Source organism: Amphibalanus amphitrite, unplaced genomic scaffold (genome assembly GCF_019059575.1).
Source record: "Amphibalanus amphitrite isolate SeventyFive unplaced genomic scaffold, NRLGWU_Aamphi_draft 000193F_arrow, whole genome shotgun sequence".
Lineage (NCBI taxonomy): Eukaryota > Metazoa > Arthropoda > Thecostraca > Balanomorpha > Balanidae > Amphibalanus > Amphibalanus amphitrite.
The window spans coordinates 589,718-605,733 of record NW_024881688.1 but is presented as its reverse complement, the minus strand read 5'-3'; the positions used below and the strand labels follow the sequence as shown (position 1 = coordinate 605,733).

Below are 16,016 nucleotides of genomic sequence, written 5' to 3'. Positions count from 1 at the left end.
AACCGCAGGATGACATGGTCACTCCTTCCAAGGCCTGATTCATGGTAAAGGTGCTTTACCATCCCATCTTCATTGGTGAGGATCAGGTCCAGGATGTGGGGCGTCTCACCTGAACGGAAGCGAGTGGGTCGAGTGACTTGCTGAGTGAGGAAGCAATCATTTATCACTTCCAGAAACTGGTGTGAAACATCCAGGGGAGGAGCAGGAGAGAAGACATTCTCCCAGTCAATGTGGGGCATGTTGAAGTCCCCGCATATGAGAATATGGGAACAGGCTGAAGTACAGGCTGTACGCAAAAGTTGACATAGCTCAGTGGAACTCTCTTGTGTGCTCAGGGTTGGACTGCGGTATAGGCATCCAATCAGAAGCTTGTCATTTCCCATCAGTGGGAGTTGCAACCAGAGCTGCTCAATATGAGTTGTCATGCCAAAGTTGACCACAGATGCTTTCAGATTGTCTTGTGATTACATCTCGCACTTGGATGGCGACCTCGGTGGGGAGGTTCACCACCAGCACCTGGTAGCGGGTCAGGTCGTCTGTGATGCCGGCCACTCCCAGCGCACACTCGACCTGCGACAACCACAGCTCTGTCTCCTCCATGGAGAATGGTGGCAGCCGCAGGGAGGCGACCGGCCGGCTGGCCGTGGCCAGCGCTGGTGCTGGTGGCGGTGGAGCGGCGGCGGCTCCGGCCGCGGACGCGTCTGTTGGGCCGTTCTCGTCGGGCATGATGGCGCGCGGCGATTCACCTTTTGTCACTGATAGCGCACTTATCACACGTCGGGTCACCACTGTAGCGGATGGGTGTGTCTGTCGCTACGATTTAAGTTCGTTCGCGTGCTCGCTGTTAAATGTCCTTCGGGCCGCTGAATATTTGTATTCTTTTCACGCACGAGATGCACAGCCGTCACCGAATAGAGGAAGACGCCGAGAGCGAGCACCGAGTTGGGCGATCATATAAAACATTCCTGAAATACAAGAGAAAGCTGGTTTGCGAGATAAAAACACTTCTTCGATTTACATATGAAATAAATTAATATACAACAATAAATGGTGACACTATGAATTTGTAAATGAATTAGAAAGTATATAAGCGGCCGTGGGAACATACGCATAGTTACAGGTCGCGACATCTACCGCGAGTAAATACAAACGCCGACTCAGCAGCAGTCTAGTGTGGCGCTGGTGAAGCGCCCGTAAGCAGTCGAGGGGGCGTTGGTGCAGCGCCCACAAGATCAGCTGTGGCACTATCGCCGCCGACGGCTCGCGCGTAGGCCGCGGTGGAGGGGAGGGGGGAGTAGGAGGGGGGCTCGGTCTTGGGAGGCGGCCGATGTCAATTGTAGCTAAGCTGTCGAGGATTAGCGCACATTTTTGTCGCCAACGAGACGGCGGCGCAATCCGAGACGGATCAGCTCGTGGCACCCAGCCGCAGCGCTAACAAATTGACACCCGACACCACGAACTGGGCAACGTTAGTCGCTGCCGCTAGTCGCTAATTGGCTGCTGCACGATAAAGCCATTAGCCAGGAGCTCTGTTGCGCCGATTACGGAGCTTGGGAAGTAGGTGGTGGTGGTGACGGTGGTGGTGCACGGGGGATGGGGGATAGGTACTAGATAGGTAGGTATCGGTAGGTACCGTAGGTAGTACCTATTAGTATGGGTGGCAGTTGGCATTATATCTGGTGGCACTGGTTTCATTTGTGAGTGGCCGGAGCCGGAAGCGGCCAGTGGGTCAGGCTGTCAGGTGCGAGTGCGTATGAGAGCGAATGAGAAGACAGCATTTTATTACTAGCCTTAGGTACTTTTATTAGCCCGGTCCAGCGTGGTGATGGGTGGAAAAGCGCGGGACAGTTTGTGGGGAGGGTCAGATGCTCTTTAAATACTATGAAATAAAGCACAGATCGTCATCTCAATGTACCAAAAAGTACGCCCAGTTTGTGCCACCGAGCACACAAAAATATAACGATATATAATGGTTAAAAAGATTTTGCAGTGTTTTATGATTGCTTGCCATTACTCCGAAATAAACAAATCCTTGAATCATTTGAGCTTCGACAGAAATGGCGCAGTAAGGTAGGACGATTTAATATCTTTTTTCTCTCTTATATCGCTAGTTTGTTATTACGTTGCGTTGAATCATGTCACATCTTCTTACGCATAAGTTTTTCTTTCGATTTATATCCATATGTCACATTAACTCTCTAACTTACTCTCTCTAATAATGTATTGGTCTATGACCGGTTCTTACTGTACTGTGCTTTGGCCTTTTTTGACATGTTAGGATTCATATGGCTTTTCCTGGCAATCATTGCACATCACTTTTCAGTTATAAAAGATTTTGTTTTGAATTATTGATTTGACATGAATTACCCATCTGGCTATCTGTTTGACATTTCATTGACAAAGATTGCTACCTGCGTAATGTTACTGCTTTGACCTTTAATAATTTTATGGATGTTTGTAATAATGATGTGATTTTATGTTGAGAAATGCCATCCTCTCAATACACTCTACATGCTGTTAAAAAAGATAATTGGATTACTTGTCATTTGTCAATGTCATTTTTCATCCGAATACACCATGTTTTGAAATATTTATTTGATAAATTTATGAGGTAGGTACCTACTATATTGCCAAAAAGTAATAAGGATCTGCATCATGCTGCAGCAAAAGCTGTGTTAAGTGAAGTTACTGACATTAGTTCCCAGAATAACACTATCAATAAAAAGATATATAAATCAATAATATTATGCCCCCAACCACTCATTGATGTCTCATGCTTCCCTGAAAGTTTTTTTTTAGAAACTGCCACACTTAAAATTAATCCAAACAAGCTTTGAAGGAATCAGGTTGTGGACATAACTTAATAACAGCAGAGCAACTTAGCTGCACCAGGTACTAATGACTAGGACTAGGTAGCATGGAAAATGGAAAATCTGTACCAGCTTACTGACAACACCAGCCAGGCGTGAACTCTGCACCAGCCTGGCACACTCATGACTCAACAAATGTGTATGCTGAACAGTGAACAATGCCTAAGATTATTATGAAAAAGTTTTTTGATATGGCTCTTGTGATGAGGAGTGCTACATCTGTAATGATGCATAGGGCAATTAAAGAAATATATCAATTTTAACATGGGGTTTTGAGCTGGAATAGCACTTAGCAGTAAAGGAATCTAAGCTGAGACTAGCACAAACTAGGAGCTGTTATGCCCAGGCAATCACTCTAGGCAGAGATATTCCATTTCTTGTTCTGAAAAGAGTGCCTTGTGGGGGAATTTGTCACTTGTAGAAGAATGCTAGGAATGCAGCCACCTGTCACAGAGGCTAAACTTTCAGCCAATCAGCTTACAGATAGGTTGTATCAAATGCACTGTTTTGTCTGCAACTTCGTGCGAGTCTAGTAATGTCTTTGCAGCTTTAACTTGATTGGTCAATGCATCGATACCTTCTGCTGCAAATAGTAAATGGCCTCTACTAAAGATAAGAAATAGTACTTTCTATATTGAAATATAGAAAATGATCCTTTTTATAAAAAAGATTATTTTCTGCTCAGCATAACAAATCGACATCCATTGCAAAAAAGACTTATTTCAGGAAAGTGAACTATTCCCTTTAATTGGTTGACCATGTTGTCTGCCTTCATTGTGTTGGTAAATGGTATTGATGCTGCGTGGATGAACTGACGACCGACTCCCGGTTCGGGTCTGCTTCTGCCCATTGTTCTCTCCTGTGTATCCTGTCGGTCTACCTCGGGGTCGTGTTCTGGTTCCCCGAACGGAACTCCAAATAAACACATAACGGCGTGGACGTCACATGTTGGCACAGAGCTGTCGGTCGGCACTCGGCACCGACTGCTCGCAGATAGCCGAAATCGCGGCTCAAAGTTCGCAGTGGAGTGGCGGAAGCATTTGTTTTCTTTTCATAGTCTGTAAGGAAAGTGTAGTTGAAACACTCAGAAAAGTGTGAAAGAGGTATGGTTGGGGCATAGTGTAATAAATAACTATTATTTATTACACTATGTATGTTCGAGGATAAATTGGTGAGGCCCTTGCGGCCTCGTGCTCTTCAGATTGTTCGAGATCAGCCCACAAAGTATGCGGTATTATGCGCCATCCACCCAAGAATTGTCACATAGTTTACATGTCTTTCAGCTATCGGCTTTGATCGCTTACACCATTCACAACTCTCGTACACCAGTCATAAACAATAAACATTGTCCTGTAGCTAACCGCTCTGTACCGCCGGACCCCGGTTCGGTCGCTAGCTCACTGCGTCACTCCGTCCCTGTCCACAGTTAGCCGGCTGAGCTCCCAGCCCTGCCGCCCGTACAGTGAGCGCCGCCCCGCCGCGCCGGTCGGCCCACTCAGAGCGGCCCCGGGTGCGGGCGTGCCATGGCCGACCCCACCGCGACGTACGTGTTCCCGCCGGTGGACCCAAGTCCGGCCGAGCAGCGGAGACGGGCATCCGAGCGATCCACCTCTTCAGGTGAGCTTAAGACTGTAGTGAGCGATTTACCTCCGCAGCGGGTAGGCATTGAGAGTCCTATAGGCCAGCGCTTCACGTCTCAGGTGAGATGAATTGTCGTGAAGGTGAATCTCCACGCCGTCTAGTGAGATCTAGTAAGACGGTGCTCGTTTTACAACTGAGAGCGAGCTATGTCCTTTCAGCTTGGCTCCTGCAACATAAAACATGGTCATAGAAATCAGTCACACGTCTTTTTCACTTTCAGAGGAGAAGCAGTCGCGCTCTAGCTGGCGGGAGAGTCTGACGGGCACAGATCTGGCAACCCGAGGCAGCGGCAGCAAACCACCCACAATAAGCGACGATGTCGGTAAGAACTGGCAACCGTTCAGAGACGCTGAGACCTTCTGACAGACCTTGCATTTCTTATCCATGCAATGCTTTAGAGTTCGGTTGGTGCATGCCACAGCTTGATTCATTGATGCTTGGAGGACCGGGAGGTGTGCTAAGATAAAGGGCCTGCTGTTATTATATATTTAACCACTTCCTCCCCCGCCTTTCCCAGCGGACGGTGACGTGTTTCTGGGCGAGCCGCTCGAGCTGCAGTCCCCGGAGCCGTCCGGGCCGTGTCACCGGTTCGCGCGGCCGCTGCTGCGCTCCAGCTACGCGCCGCCGGCGGGCGGGGCGCCGTGGCGGCGCGCCCTGTACGGCTGCACGTGCCCGCCCTGGGGCTGGCTGGAGGGCCTGCTCTCGGCGGCGGCCGTCACTCTAGCCGTCTGGGGACTGGCGGTGGCTCTGACCGGGCCGCACGCCCTGCCCGGCGGACAGATATTCGGGTCAGTCGGAAGGGAGGGGAACGGGAGATCAGAGGGATGTGTCATTGTGTTGGGGACGGGGCTGGTGGGACTGAGGGACAGGAAATGGGAGGGACTAGGGAGCAATGTGCAAATTCACTGGTGAAAACATTTCAAATGCTGGTCATGGTCAATCAAGAAAGTCGTTAGGACATTGACTTGTCATAGAAATTGTAATTCAGTCGTTGATTCGACACTTTGTTGATTGTTCTTTTTCTGTGTCTGCAATATTCTGTGCTTCCTGTTACCCTGCCTGGCCGCCGGCTGGCTGTAATATCCCTGTGTATCTCTGTGTGTCCGCAGCATTCTGTGGCCGCCGGCTGGCTGTAATATCCATGTGTATCTCTGTGTGTCCGCAGCATTCTGTGCCTCCTGGTGCTGTGCCTGGCCGCCGGCTGGCTGTAATATCCCTGTGTATCTCTGTGTGTCCGCAGCATTCTGTGGCCGCCGGCTGGCTGTAATATCCCTGTGTATCTCTGTGTGTCCGCAGCATTCTCTGCCTCCTGGTGCTGTGCCTGGCCGCCGGCTGGCTGTAATATCCCTGTGTATCTCTGTGTGTCCGCAGCATTCTGTGTCTACTGGTGCTGTGCCTGACCGCCGGCTGGCCGTAATATCCCTGTGTATCTCTGTGTGTCCGCAGCATTCTCTGCCTGCTGGTTCTATGTCTGGCCGCCGGCTGGCTGTACTATCCCTGTGTATCTCTGTGTGTCCGCAGCATTCTGTGTCTCCTGGTGCTGTTTCTTGCCGCCGGCTGGCTGCAATATTCCTGTGCATCTCTGTGTGTCCGCAGCATTCTCTGCCTGCTGGTGCTGTGCCTGGCCGCCGGCTGGGTGGCCGCCCTGGTCCGCCTGCCGCCGCTGCTCGGGATGCTCATCATGGGACTGTGTCTGGCCAACGTACCGGGACTGCGGTCCGTGGCCTCCTCCATCCCGGAGGGCACCTCGTCACTGCTCAGGTGAGATTGAGTGGCGTGAGAGATACCTCTATTCCGGAGAGCCCCTCGTCACTCCTCAGGTGAGGGAACTGGGGAAAGTGGTACCTCCTAGCCAAGACTATGCATGACACACATGGCGTGAATGGTCACATATTCCATCTGATTCGGCAATAAGTGCAGATTCCGCCAGATCCCTACCGGTGTACCCCTGGCCTCAGACCTCGTCCGACTTTTTTTTACCTGTTGATCTCTGCTGATAATGCTAACCTCTACTGACCCCTGCTGACCTGTAGTGACCCCTCTGCCCCCCCCCCCCTCCACAGGAACATGGCGCTGATGGTGATTCTGACGCGGGCCGGCCTGGGTCTGGACGCGGCCGCGCTGCGCCGTCTCAGTCTGGTGGTGCTCCGGCTGGCGTTCACACCCTGTCTGTGTGAGACGCTGACGGTCGGCGTGGCGGCCCACCTGCTGCTCGGCTTCCCCTGGATCTGGGCATTCATGCTCGGGTAGGTTCCGGGCTCCCGGCCCGTTAGGTCTGCCACTGGGCGTTCATGCTCGGGTAGGTGGCGGGGCAGCTAGTGAAGCTGAGCTGAGGTGTTGAGGTGTTTGAGCTGTGAGGAGGCTGGTTATTTTCGCTGGCCTGGTAGTCAGGTGAGTGATTGATGCCCTCAGTTTATGATGTCATTGATGTGTTTGCTTTGGATTTTATTGGAATGAGTTGCATGATCTTACATTTGTGTTAAAATGCCTCTTATATTTGTGTTCAAACATTTTGCTGTGTGTCTGGCATCCCCCAGGTTCGTGCTGGCCGCCATGTCGCCCGCGGTGGTGGTGCCCTGCCTGCCCTGTCTGATCCTGTCTGGGTTCCCCCAGGTTCGTGCTGGCCGCTGTCTCTCCCGCGGTGTGGTGCCCTGTCTGACACTGTCTGACCCTGTCTCTGTGTCTCGGTTCCCCCAGGTTTGTACTGGCCGCCGTGTCTCCGGCGGTGGTCGTCCCGTGCCTGCTCTCCCTCCAGCAGCAGGGATACGGTGTGGAGAAGGGCGTGCCCACGCTGGTTATCGCCGCCGCCAGCGTGGATGATGTGCTGGCCATCTCCGGCTTCGGCGTCCTGCTCGGAGTCAACTTCTCACGGGGTTAGTCATTACTGGCGACCAATGAACGCCGGTCGCACGTGTCCATATTTACTTTAATAGATGCACACAGAACTTGCAGACTACTTTATTGCATTGTGGTTGATTTTGAGTTCTCTTTTATTATAAAAGTCCATTCTTTTTAAATATACTGACATGATAATGGACCTTGTAATATCAAACAATATGAGAAATTAGTAGTTACATCTGGCCCGTCGTAACTTTGTGCCAGTCCAAGCCGCCATCCCCTGCCAGGCTCGCTCTGTCCCCCCTCTCTCTCTCTTCCTCCCGCTCACCTCCCCGTCTCCCCTCTCCAGGCGCTCTGACGGAGAAGCTGCTTTCTGTCCCCCCTCTCTCTCTCCCTCTCTCGCCTCTCCCTCTCTCCTGTAGGCGCTCTGACGGAGAAGCTGCTCTCTATCCCCCCTTTCTCCCTCCCTCTCACCTCCCCTCTCTCCTGCAGGCGCCCTGACGGAGAAGCTGCTCTCGGGTCCGCTGGAGGTGGTGATGGGTCTGGGGTACGGCGTGGTGGGCGGCGTGCTGCTCTGGTACCTGCCGGGCGCCTCCAACAGTCGGCTGGCGCTGCTGCGACTGCTGCTCCTCACCTGCACCGGCCTGCTGGCCCTGTTTGGCAGTCAGAAGGTGAGCGGAGGTGGTAGGGCAGGGGAGGGGATAAAAGGTGGGGCCGCCAGGGTGACTGGGTGAGGGTGGGGAGGGACGGCTGGGGTCACCGGGGGAGGGCTGGGGATGGGAGTGGGAAGGGTTAGAGTGCGGCGAAGAAGTGGGTAGCAACTAGCAGATTCAAAACCATGAGTGGGCTGGATGGAATATTGGAAGATGACCCATATTATTGTTAGGGGGCATTTTTAGTGTCCATTTACAAGTGAATGGTGTCTGTAGACTGTGTACCTAGATAATATGAGGATTGCATGGTCTTCAGGCGAGGATTGCTGATGTTTCCGCTCCGTTTCAGGTGGGATATGCCGGCGCGGGCGCGCTGGCCGCCCTCACCCTGGCGTTTGTGGCCGGACACGGCTGGAGGAGGAGCGGGTGGACCGGAGACACGGTGAGTGAGTTAATAGGAGGGCACGTTACGGGGGTGCTTGGCGGTTAGGTTCTGAGTGGTTCTGGTTTGTGGACAACCTCAAGACATCAGTAACGTGAGCATTCATTGTACATCTTCCTTGTATGTGTCGCTAATACTATCAGAAGGACGTAGATAACCAGGACATTCTCTAACGAACAACTCTAATAGCTCTCTGCAATTTGTAACAGATTGTTCCGGCGTTTCATATAACCCACGTCAATGTGTGGATAGCTAACACATCTCTAACCTCTGTGTATCCGATGTGCCCGCCAGAACCCCGTGAGTGACGCCTACTCGGTGCTCTGGTTCGTCAGCGTTCTAACTCTCACTATATGTCCGTTGTGTTCCACAGAATCCAGTGAGCGATGCCTACTCGGTACTCTGGTTCGTCTTCCAACCGCTGCTGTTCGGTCTGATCGGCGCCGAGATCCAAGTGAACGCTCTCCGGGCAGACACCGTCGGACTGGGGCTGCTCGTGCTGTTCATAGGTGAGAGGGAGGGAGAGATGGAAGGAGAGAGGACGAGGGAGGGGTCCGGGCCGACACCGTCGGACTGGGGCTGCTCGTGCTGTTCATAGGTGAGAGGGAGGGAGAGATGGAAGGAGAGAGGACGAGGGAGGGGTCCGGGCCGACACCGTCGGACTGGGGCTGCTCGTGCTGTTCATAGGTGAGAGGGAGGGAGAGATGGAAGGAGAGAGGACGAGGGAGGGGTCCGGGCCGACACCGTCGGACTGGGGCTGCTCGTGCTGTTTATGGGTGAGAGGGAGGGAGAGAGGAGATGGGAGGGAGAGAGAACGAGGGAGGGGTCCGGGGTGACACCGTCGGACTGGGGCTGCTCGTGCTGTTTATGGGTGAGAGGGGAGGAGGGAGGTGAGGAGGGAATGCCAGAGAGGGCGTTTGAAGCTTGTCCTTCAGCCATTTGTCTCCTTAGAAACTGAATGTCCTGGAGAGTGTGAAAAAAGAACGCGTTTGTATGGATCGCCGTCTGTCTGTCCCATCAGCCGTCACTCCCGCCTCTCCGTAATCAGTATCCCGTCAAGGCTGTGCTGTATTGAGTGATGTTCCAACTGACACTGACGAAGACTGACTATGGCACTGACTGACGTTGAGCCTTTCCCTCCAGGCCTGACGGTGCGGATGGCGGTGACGTTTTTCGTCGTGCTCGGCGGCGGGCTGACCGTCAAGGAGCGACTCTTTGTCACACTGGCCTGGCTGCCTAAGGCCACAGTGCAGGTCAGTTCACGGCGACGCCGGCTGTTCACGCTTACCATTTAGCTATAATAATGTCGTCCGATTTTAATTGGTGACCTGTATATGTGTCGACCTCTGTACGTCGTTTGATTACGTTTACCTGCACCGCCGTCGCTCGCCAAATCCGCCTAGCCACTGCATTTCTACACCCATTTACTCACCCTGCCTCCCCGGCAGGCCGCCATCGGTCCGGTGGCGCTCGACTTTGCCCGCCAGTACGCCCCCACGCCCGAGAACATCAGCCTCGGCGAACAGGTCAGTCTGTGGCGGGGATGGGGAGCCGGGAGAGCCGCAACTACTGAGTGGTGCTCAGCGATGGACATGGGCATTGAACAATGCATTGAGAATTGGATGTGTTTCACACGACATCCAGCCCGAGCAGTCCATATCTTTCGGAAAATATAAATATCTTGGGAGTCAAGCGCCGAGCACATGAGTTATCGCCCTTCTCGATTGTTTTACTGGGGCTAGACCGTGATCACAAAGTAGTGTCCACTGATCAATGTCCGTGTCCCTATGTTCCAATGTTATTGCCTGCGTTCTTTTCTCAGCAGTAATTATTTTATCACTTTGCCCTAGCTCACGTTGGTGTCTGCGTGTCACCAGGTGGTGGCTATTGCTGTGCTGGTGATCCTGGTGACGGCTCCGCTGGGCGCGGCGGCCATCATGCTCTCTGCTCCGCGCCTCCTCTCCAAGGCCTCCCAGGTGGGGCCTGATGACAAGGAGGTGCAGAAAGTGGCCAACGGGGACAACGCGGCCTGAGGGACCCCTTCCCCCTCCTCCCGCCCTCCGCTGCTCTAGTCTAGCTGTAGTCTGTACGGGTCCAACGCGCTCCCCTTACCCCGCTATATCACCGATATCACGTGCCATGCGCGGGTTGGCGCGCGCGCACGCTCTCTCTTCTCTGTGCAATATGTGTGGTATTTTGGCGCGCCGCCCGCTCGCTGTGCCCTCCCCCCGCCGGGAGGTCTCTGGCTGTGGCAGATCACTGAGCTGGAGGTCACGTGCGTCGGATAACGGTTTATCGACGACTGGTCGATGGAGAAGGAACTCACGGGTCCTACGGCCGATAACTGTTGTTTGTTGTTCGATATGATCGTTCTAAATATATCTGGGAGTTTTTGGCGGGTGTTCAGGTGGAAGAAATGGGGAAATACCAGCGGAATACCAAACCCGCAGTATTTGGGTATTTCACAAGTTTATTATTCAGTCACATTTGTTATAAATACGGGCCAAAAACAGCCCTCATACACTCACAATGCGCAGTAAAACGTCCGGCGCCCCTGGCGCTCCCCGGTCCACCCGGGCCGGCGGGCTCCCCCGCCCGCTACCCCCAACAATAGTACAACGTGCAGACGATGTAGCCCAGTGAATAGCGCTACGGTGTTAGGTGAGCGAGAGCCGACACCGCCGGCAGACAATGAAGGGTGATTGTGATACCGCAAACGTAACAACGCAACGAGTTAGACATCAAGCTCCGCGGCGGCACATACCAGTGGCGGTTACTGTGTGAGGGTGCGATGGCGCGAGGACCGGTAATTATACTCAGGCAACAGGGAACTTCATGGACCCCTACCATAGTGCGACATTCTGGAATGTTAGCGACATATCGGTGACAACCACCACTAGTTAACAGTGCAAGCGGCAAATATATGAATCCCTTTGGTCGTCGTGCCCATCTCTCTCTCTCTCTCTCAGAAGCGGTGAACGACCAACATCAGTCTACCCCGTGTACAAGGCATCTCAGTGAGACCCACGTCACTCGTAAACGTCACACACTGGGCGGAATTCCAGCGGAACCGCGCGCCACTGCAACTCTGGACGGATTCACAAGGGCCCGTACTCATAAATGGACGGATTAACACTGTTCTCGCTCATATCTGGACGGATTAATACAGTCGGAGCTCATATCTGGACGGATTAATACAGTTAGAGCTCAAACTGGGCGGATTCACTCTGCCACCGTCTTGGCTGTCCTCTCGGGACAGCTGGACCTGTGGATTCTGTCCACCGACCGTCACAAACCCGTTAGCTGTCCAACAAACCTCGGTCAAACGACCATCAGACTTTGGTCGACTGTCAGTCACATCTCGAACTGTCACATTCAGTCAGCGGACTGAGCTCAGTCTGTCACATTCAGTCACCAGACTATCCTCATTCCTCTCGACTTTTACCACAGAAGTGTCTTTCACAGCGGGCGGGTGATAGCGGCCAACTAGCGAATCACACGACGCCAGCGCCCTCTATCCACCCATCGCCAGCGCCGCCTACCGGCCGGCGGCCAAAACTAGCGCTGCGACGAGCAGTGACGGCCACTGCAAGGAGATGGTACCGGCGGCGTCCGGATCTCCGGTCTGCTGACCAGACGTCTCGGACTCCTGGGCGCACTGGACCGGGTCGCAGTCGTCGCCCTCGCAGATGTCACAGAGGGTCGCCTGGATCGGCAGGTAGAACTGGCGCGCCATCCGGGCTGTGGGGCGGAGACCAGAGTGAGTTAGGCGGGGTAGGTGAGACGCAGACGTGGACAATACCAGAAGCCCTGTGGCGACCAATGTATAACATGAAATCATACCTTGGACGAATATAAAAGCGCTCAAACAAGGTGATTTCGCATGACGAAAAAGTCGCGTTGCGCTAAATCGATATTTATGCTTCATCATCAGAGCCAACACAAAATGCTGGTATGCCGATCAGGACTTCCCCACCTTGGGGCGCGTCCGGTCCGGCAGATCCGTCACTTACTGGGGTCGTAGTAGTCGTAGACGGTGACTGCCGACCTCTTCTGGCGGGCCACCTTGGCCGTATAGTAGCCGAGAACCGTGGGGCACGTCTCGTACTGGGAAATCTGAAACAAGGATGGACGCACATTGTACTGGGAAGTCTACAGAAAAGCCTCAGTGATCTCATTCCTTAATACAACGAAACATAACCGTGTTTCTGTTTATAGTTTACATAGCTCATTCATCACGAACCTTCATCCCTCACTGGTCATACAACCTCCTTTACCAAACCACCTCTCTGCCCCCCCCCCCCTGCACCCCGCCAGGTCTGAGTAGGTGACCTCGTCTCTGACCTCGTCGAAGTATATGACGACCTTGGTATCTCCGTCGGCGGTCTCGACGCGTTTGACGCTGCGGTACTTGTACAGACCGGGGATGGACTGTTCGTCCACGGTGAAGCCGGACGGCAGCTCGATCTCCATCACGGCCATGTTACTCGAGTCGCCCTCGCCCTCCCACCTGCAGAGGGTAGAGGGGAACGTCAGACTGATTACACGGGGACGGCAGCCGATCTCCATCACGGCCATATTACTCGAGTCGCCCTCGCCCTCCCACCTGAGGGGAAGCGGAAACGTCAGACTTGTACATGGAGGGGAGTTCAATCCACTGCTCAAGTCGCCCTCGCCCTCCCAGCTGGGGAGGCGAACACGGAGAGATTAACGGGACAGATTATTAATTCCATGATGTCAATTGGGTTTATCACAAACTAAGTCCTCTTCAATGACTTATCTTCTCACATCTAAGCATTAAAAGCACGCAAGGAAGACAGTCTCAGACGCAAGACATTCATTCAATTTCCCAAAAAGTAACTCACACGCCACCCGAACCCCAGAGCCGCTGTCCCCGCCGTCTCACTGACCCCGTGCAGGCGCTGACTTTGATGTGCCGCTTGTTGCTGAGTCCGTCCATCCGGGGGCTGAGGAAGAAGCTGGGGTCGGGCCCGGTGACGTTCACGTGGTAGCGGTGTGTGACCTGGACGACGGCCAGGCCGGAGCCGGTGGCACTCACCTCGACCGTGTCCACCTCCGGGTCCGGCAGCTGCAGACGGGGGCAGGGCGGGGTCAGAGAGGGGCCAGAGCGGGGTCAGAGCTGCGGTCAGACTGGGGTCCGGCAGCTGCAGACGGGGTCAGAGAGGGGCAGGGCGGGGTCAGATGGGATCAGAACTGCGGTCAGACGGGGTCAGAACTGCGGTCAGACGGGGGTCAGAGCTGCGGTCAGGCGGGGGCAGGGCGAGGTCAGACGGGGTCAGAGACGCGGTCAGGAGTCGGGCCATACTGGAGACACGGGAGGGTCGGACGGGTCGGAATAGAGGTCTGATGTGTGATCAGAGCGGGCCAGATAAGGGGAAAGATGGGCTAGATCGGAGGTTAGATAGGTTATTACTGAAAAGATCAGATATGGTCATGTGGGTTCAGATAGAAAAGGTCAAATGGACATCAGATAGGTTAGAACGAGCCAAATAGAAGATTAAGTGGTCAAACGCCAGGCGGTATTGAAGGCAAGAACAGAACTAGGCAATTAGATAACGGAGGTCATGTTAAATGGCATACGATATACGAAGCGCTCTCCCGCCGCTTGCACACCCCACGGTCCGTACCTCGTATTTCTGCACGGTGAGCGCGTTGGATCGGGTGACGCGCATGTTCTTGCCGCGCGGCCCGAAGATGAACCGGACCGAGACGTCGGTGTCGGCAGACTGGAGAGCGTCGGCCGCCTCTGCCAGCGCAGTCATCCCCACCACCGTGTCCTGGCGGGGAGGCAGGGGGGCGTGAGGACAGGCGGCAACACCGGGGGATACAGGCTACAGGGTGTCATTTGCTCCAATACGCATTTGCGCTTTATATCTTCATATCAAAAGACCAGAACGTTTGCCAGGTCCGACTGATGTTCCGTTAACTAGCTGTTGTGGAAGACATTTATACGCAATCATGATTAGTCAGTCGTCTCTAATCATACACAATCTTCTATCACTTTCTATCAAGATGTTGCAGTTTCCACAGGGGAAGACAAAATGCTCGTAGAATGCAGACGTGGGGAGACACCACACTAACAACTCACAAGGAGTCTCGCATCAAATAAGTAATGTTATCTAAAACAAATCCTGTGACAGGAATCCCCCTCCCAAACCCCCACCTGTGTGCTCTGGAAGCCTCCCATGTCGTTGCGCTGCCTCATGAGCCAGCGGAGGATGGGCAGCGCCTCCTCTCTCTCCCCCCGCTCCAGGTAGGTGAGCAGCGCGTAGGACGTCATCTCAATGTCCAGCGGGCGCGGCCGGCCGTACCAGAAGGACGTGTTCTTCAGCGACTCCAAAGGCTTCTCCCACCAACGCATGTCGTCTGAGGGGCGGGTAATAACGGAACGAATCTCAGAGCACGCTATACAACGACGGAAGGGAGCTGAGAGCAAGCGACAACGGCCGGACGGAGCTCAACATGAAACAATAGCGGAATGGAACAGAGTCAGAGCACGATTCGAAGAAGCATGATTTGTGACGGAACAACTGACCGTCGTCGTTAAACTTTTGCTCCAGCAAGTTTCAGCCGCGGTAACCGAAGCACACGTATCACATTCATGTGATAACATTAGTTGTCACCGAACCATCAATGATCCAGCCACCGAGTATCCAACACAGCGCCGCTCCGTCTCACCTTCCTCGGTGGCCATGCGGCTGAGGCGGACCAGCGCGCCGGGCGCGCCCGGGTGGCCGGCCTTGGCCAGCGCGTAGGCCACCACGGACAGCTCGTACGGGTCGGTAGGGATGTTCCTGACCAGGTAGTCGATGGCGTTGTTCTTGGCGTTGCTGAACTGGCTGCCCTCCTCCGAGTCGAGGAAGGCGAGCAGCGTGAAGGCGGTGAGCGGGACGCCGCGCGCCGAGCCGCCCTGCATCGGCTGGTGGCTGACGCGGCCCACCTGGGAGCAGACGTCAGACGAAGTGGGAAGACAGAAGTCAGGCATGGAACGTACGGCGGGGTGGGGTGAGTGAGAGTAACGGAACGGAAATCGTAGTTCAAAGGACATAAATTATTCTTTTTAACCGTTGAAACGTTAACACCAGTGACAAGCCATGTATAGTTGACAGATTCAACGGGCGTTTCCCGTTTTCAAAAATAATCGTTGTACAAATGATAGACCCCTCGCTGAGGATAGACCGGCCCGCACAGAAGGCATAGTTCCGTCCGGGTCGCGCGGCGGTTACTGACCTCTGGGAAGGAGCCGTTGGAGGCCTGGTTGTCGGCCAGGAACTTGAGACCCAGCTCCATGACGCTGCTGTCGATCTCGATGTACTCGCGAGCCATGGCGAACGAGCGAATCACAAACGCCGTCAGCCTGCGGGGGACGGGAAGAGGTCAGGGGTTAAAGGCCAGAGGTAACGGGACAATGGTGTGGTGGTCCAATCAGGACAGCTGCTCTTCCAGAAATCCAACATCTAACATTAACACACCGGCTTCTATTTAGACCTACATCATTGTATAACTAGACAATAGTTATGACCAGAAGAATGGAAAGATGAATAAGTAAAT

The 16,016-nt window shown here is 53.9% G+C and overlaps 2 protein-coding genes across 7 annotated transcripts in view; one reads left to right on the top strand and one right to left on the bottom strand.

Annotated features, from left to right (window-relative positions):
* The first annotated feature begins 2,021 nt into the window (after positions 1-2,021).
* Positions 2,022-10,837, top strand: LOC122384550 (sodium/hydrogen exchanger 9B2-like). 2 transcript variants are annotated; one of them, XM_043372083.1, is made up of 14 exons: positions 2,023-2,070; positions 4,297-4,487; positions 4,732-4,833; positions 5,029-5,299; positions 6,108-6,272; positions 6,575-6,757; positions 7,209-7,384; positions 7,842-8,020; positions 8,352-8,444; positions 8,739-8,770; positions 8,850-8,953; positions 9,588-9,697; positions 9,893-9,970; positions 10,322-10,837. In XM_043372083.1, exons 2-14 carry the CDS (start codon positions 4,394-4,396, stop codon positions 10,475-10,477), a joined length of 1,743 nt encoding a protein of 580 aa, XP_043228018.1. In that variant the 5' UTR covers positions 2,023-2,070; positions 4,297-4,393; the 3' UTR covers positions 10,478-10,837. The 2 variants fall into 2 exon arrangements, with proteins under 2 accessions (XP_043228019.1, XP_043228018.1); XM_043372084.1 differs by lacking the exon at positions 8,739-8,770 and having other exon boundaries at positions 2,022-2,070; positions 8,818-8,953.
* Positions 10,838-10,896: 59 nt separating this feature from the next.
* Positions 10,897-16,016, bottom strand: part of LOC122384548 (CD109 antigen-like) — a 39,346-nt gene continuing 34,226 nt past the window's right edge. For 4 of the 5 annotated variants that reach the window (XM_043372081.1, XM_043372079.1, XM_043372080.1 and 1 more), the window contains exons 21-28: positions 15,696-15,822; positions 15,144-15,405; positions 14,629-14,831; positions 14,093-14,242; positions 13,355-13,533; positions 12,789-12,954; positions 12,458-12,560; positions 10,897-12,185 (exon numbers count right to left, since the gene is read on the bottom strand). In XM_043372081.1, the coding sequence (XP_043228016.1) occupies positions 11,983-12,185; positions 12,458-12,560; positions 12,789-12,954; positions 13,355-13,533; positions 14,093-14,242; positions 14,629-14,831; positions 15,144-15,405; positions 15,696-15,822 (1,393 nt within the window). In that variant the 3' untranslated portion in view covers positions 10,897-11,982. Of the gene's footprint in view, positions 12,186-12,457; positions 12,561-12,788; positions 13,534-14,092; positions 14,243-14,628; positions 14,832-15,143; positions 15,406-15,695; positions 15,823-16,016 lie in introns of all 5 variants that reach the window. The other variant, XR_006257059.1, reaches the window with a different exon arrangement.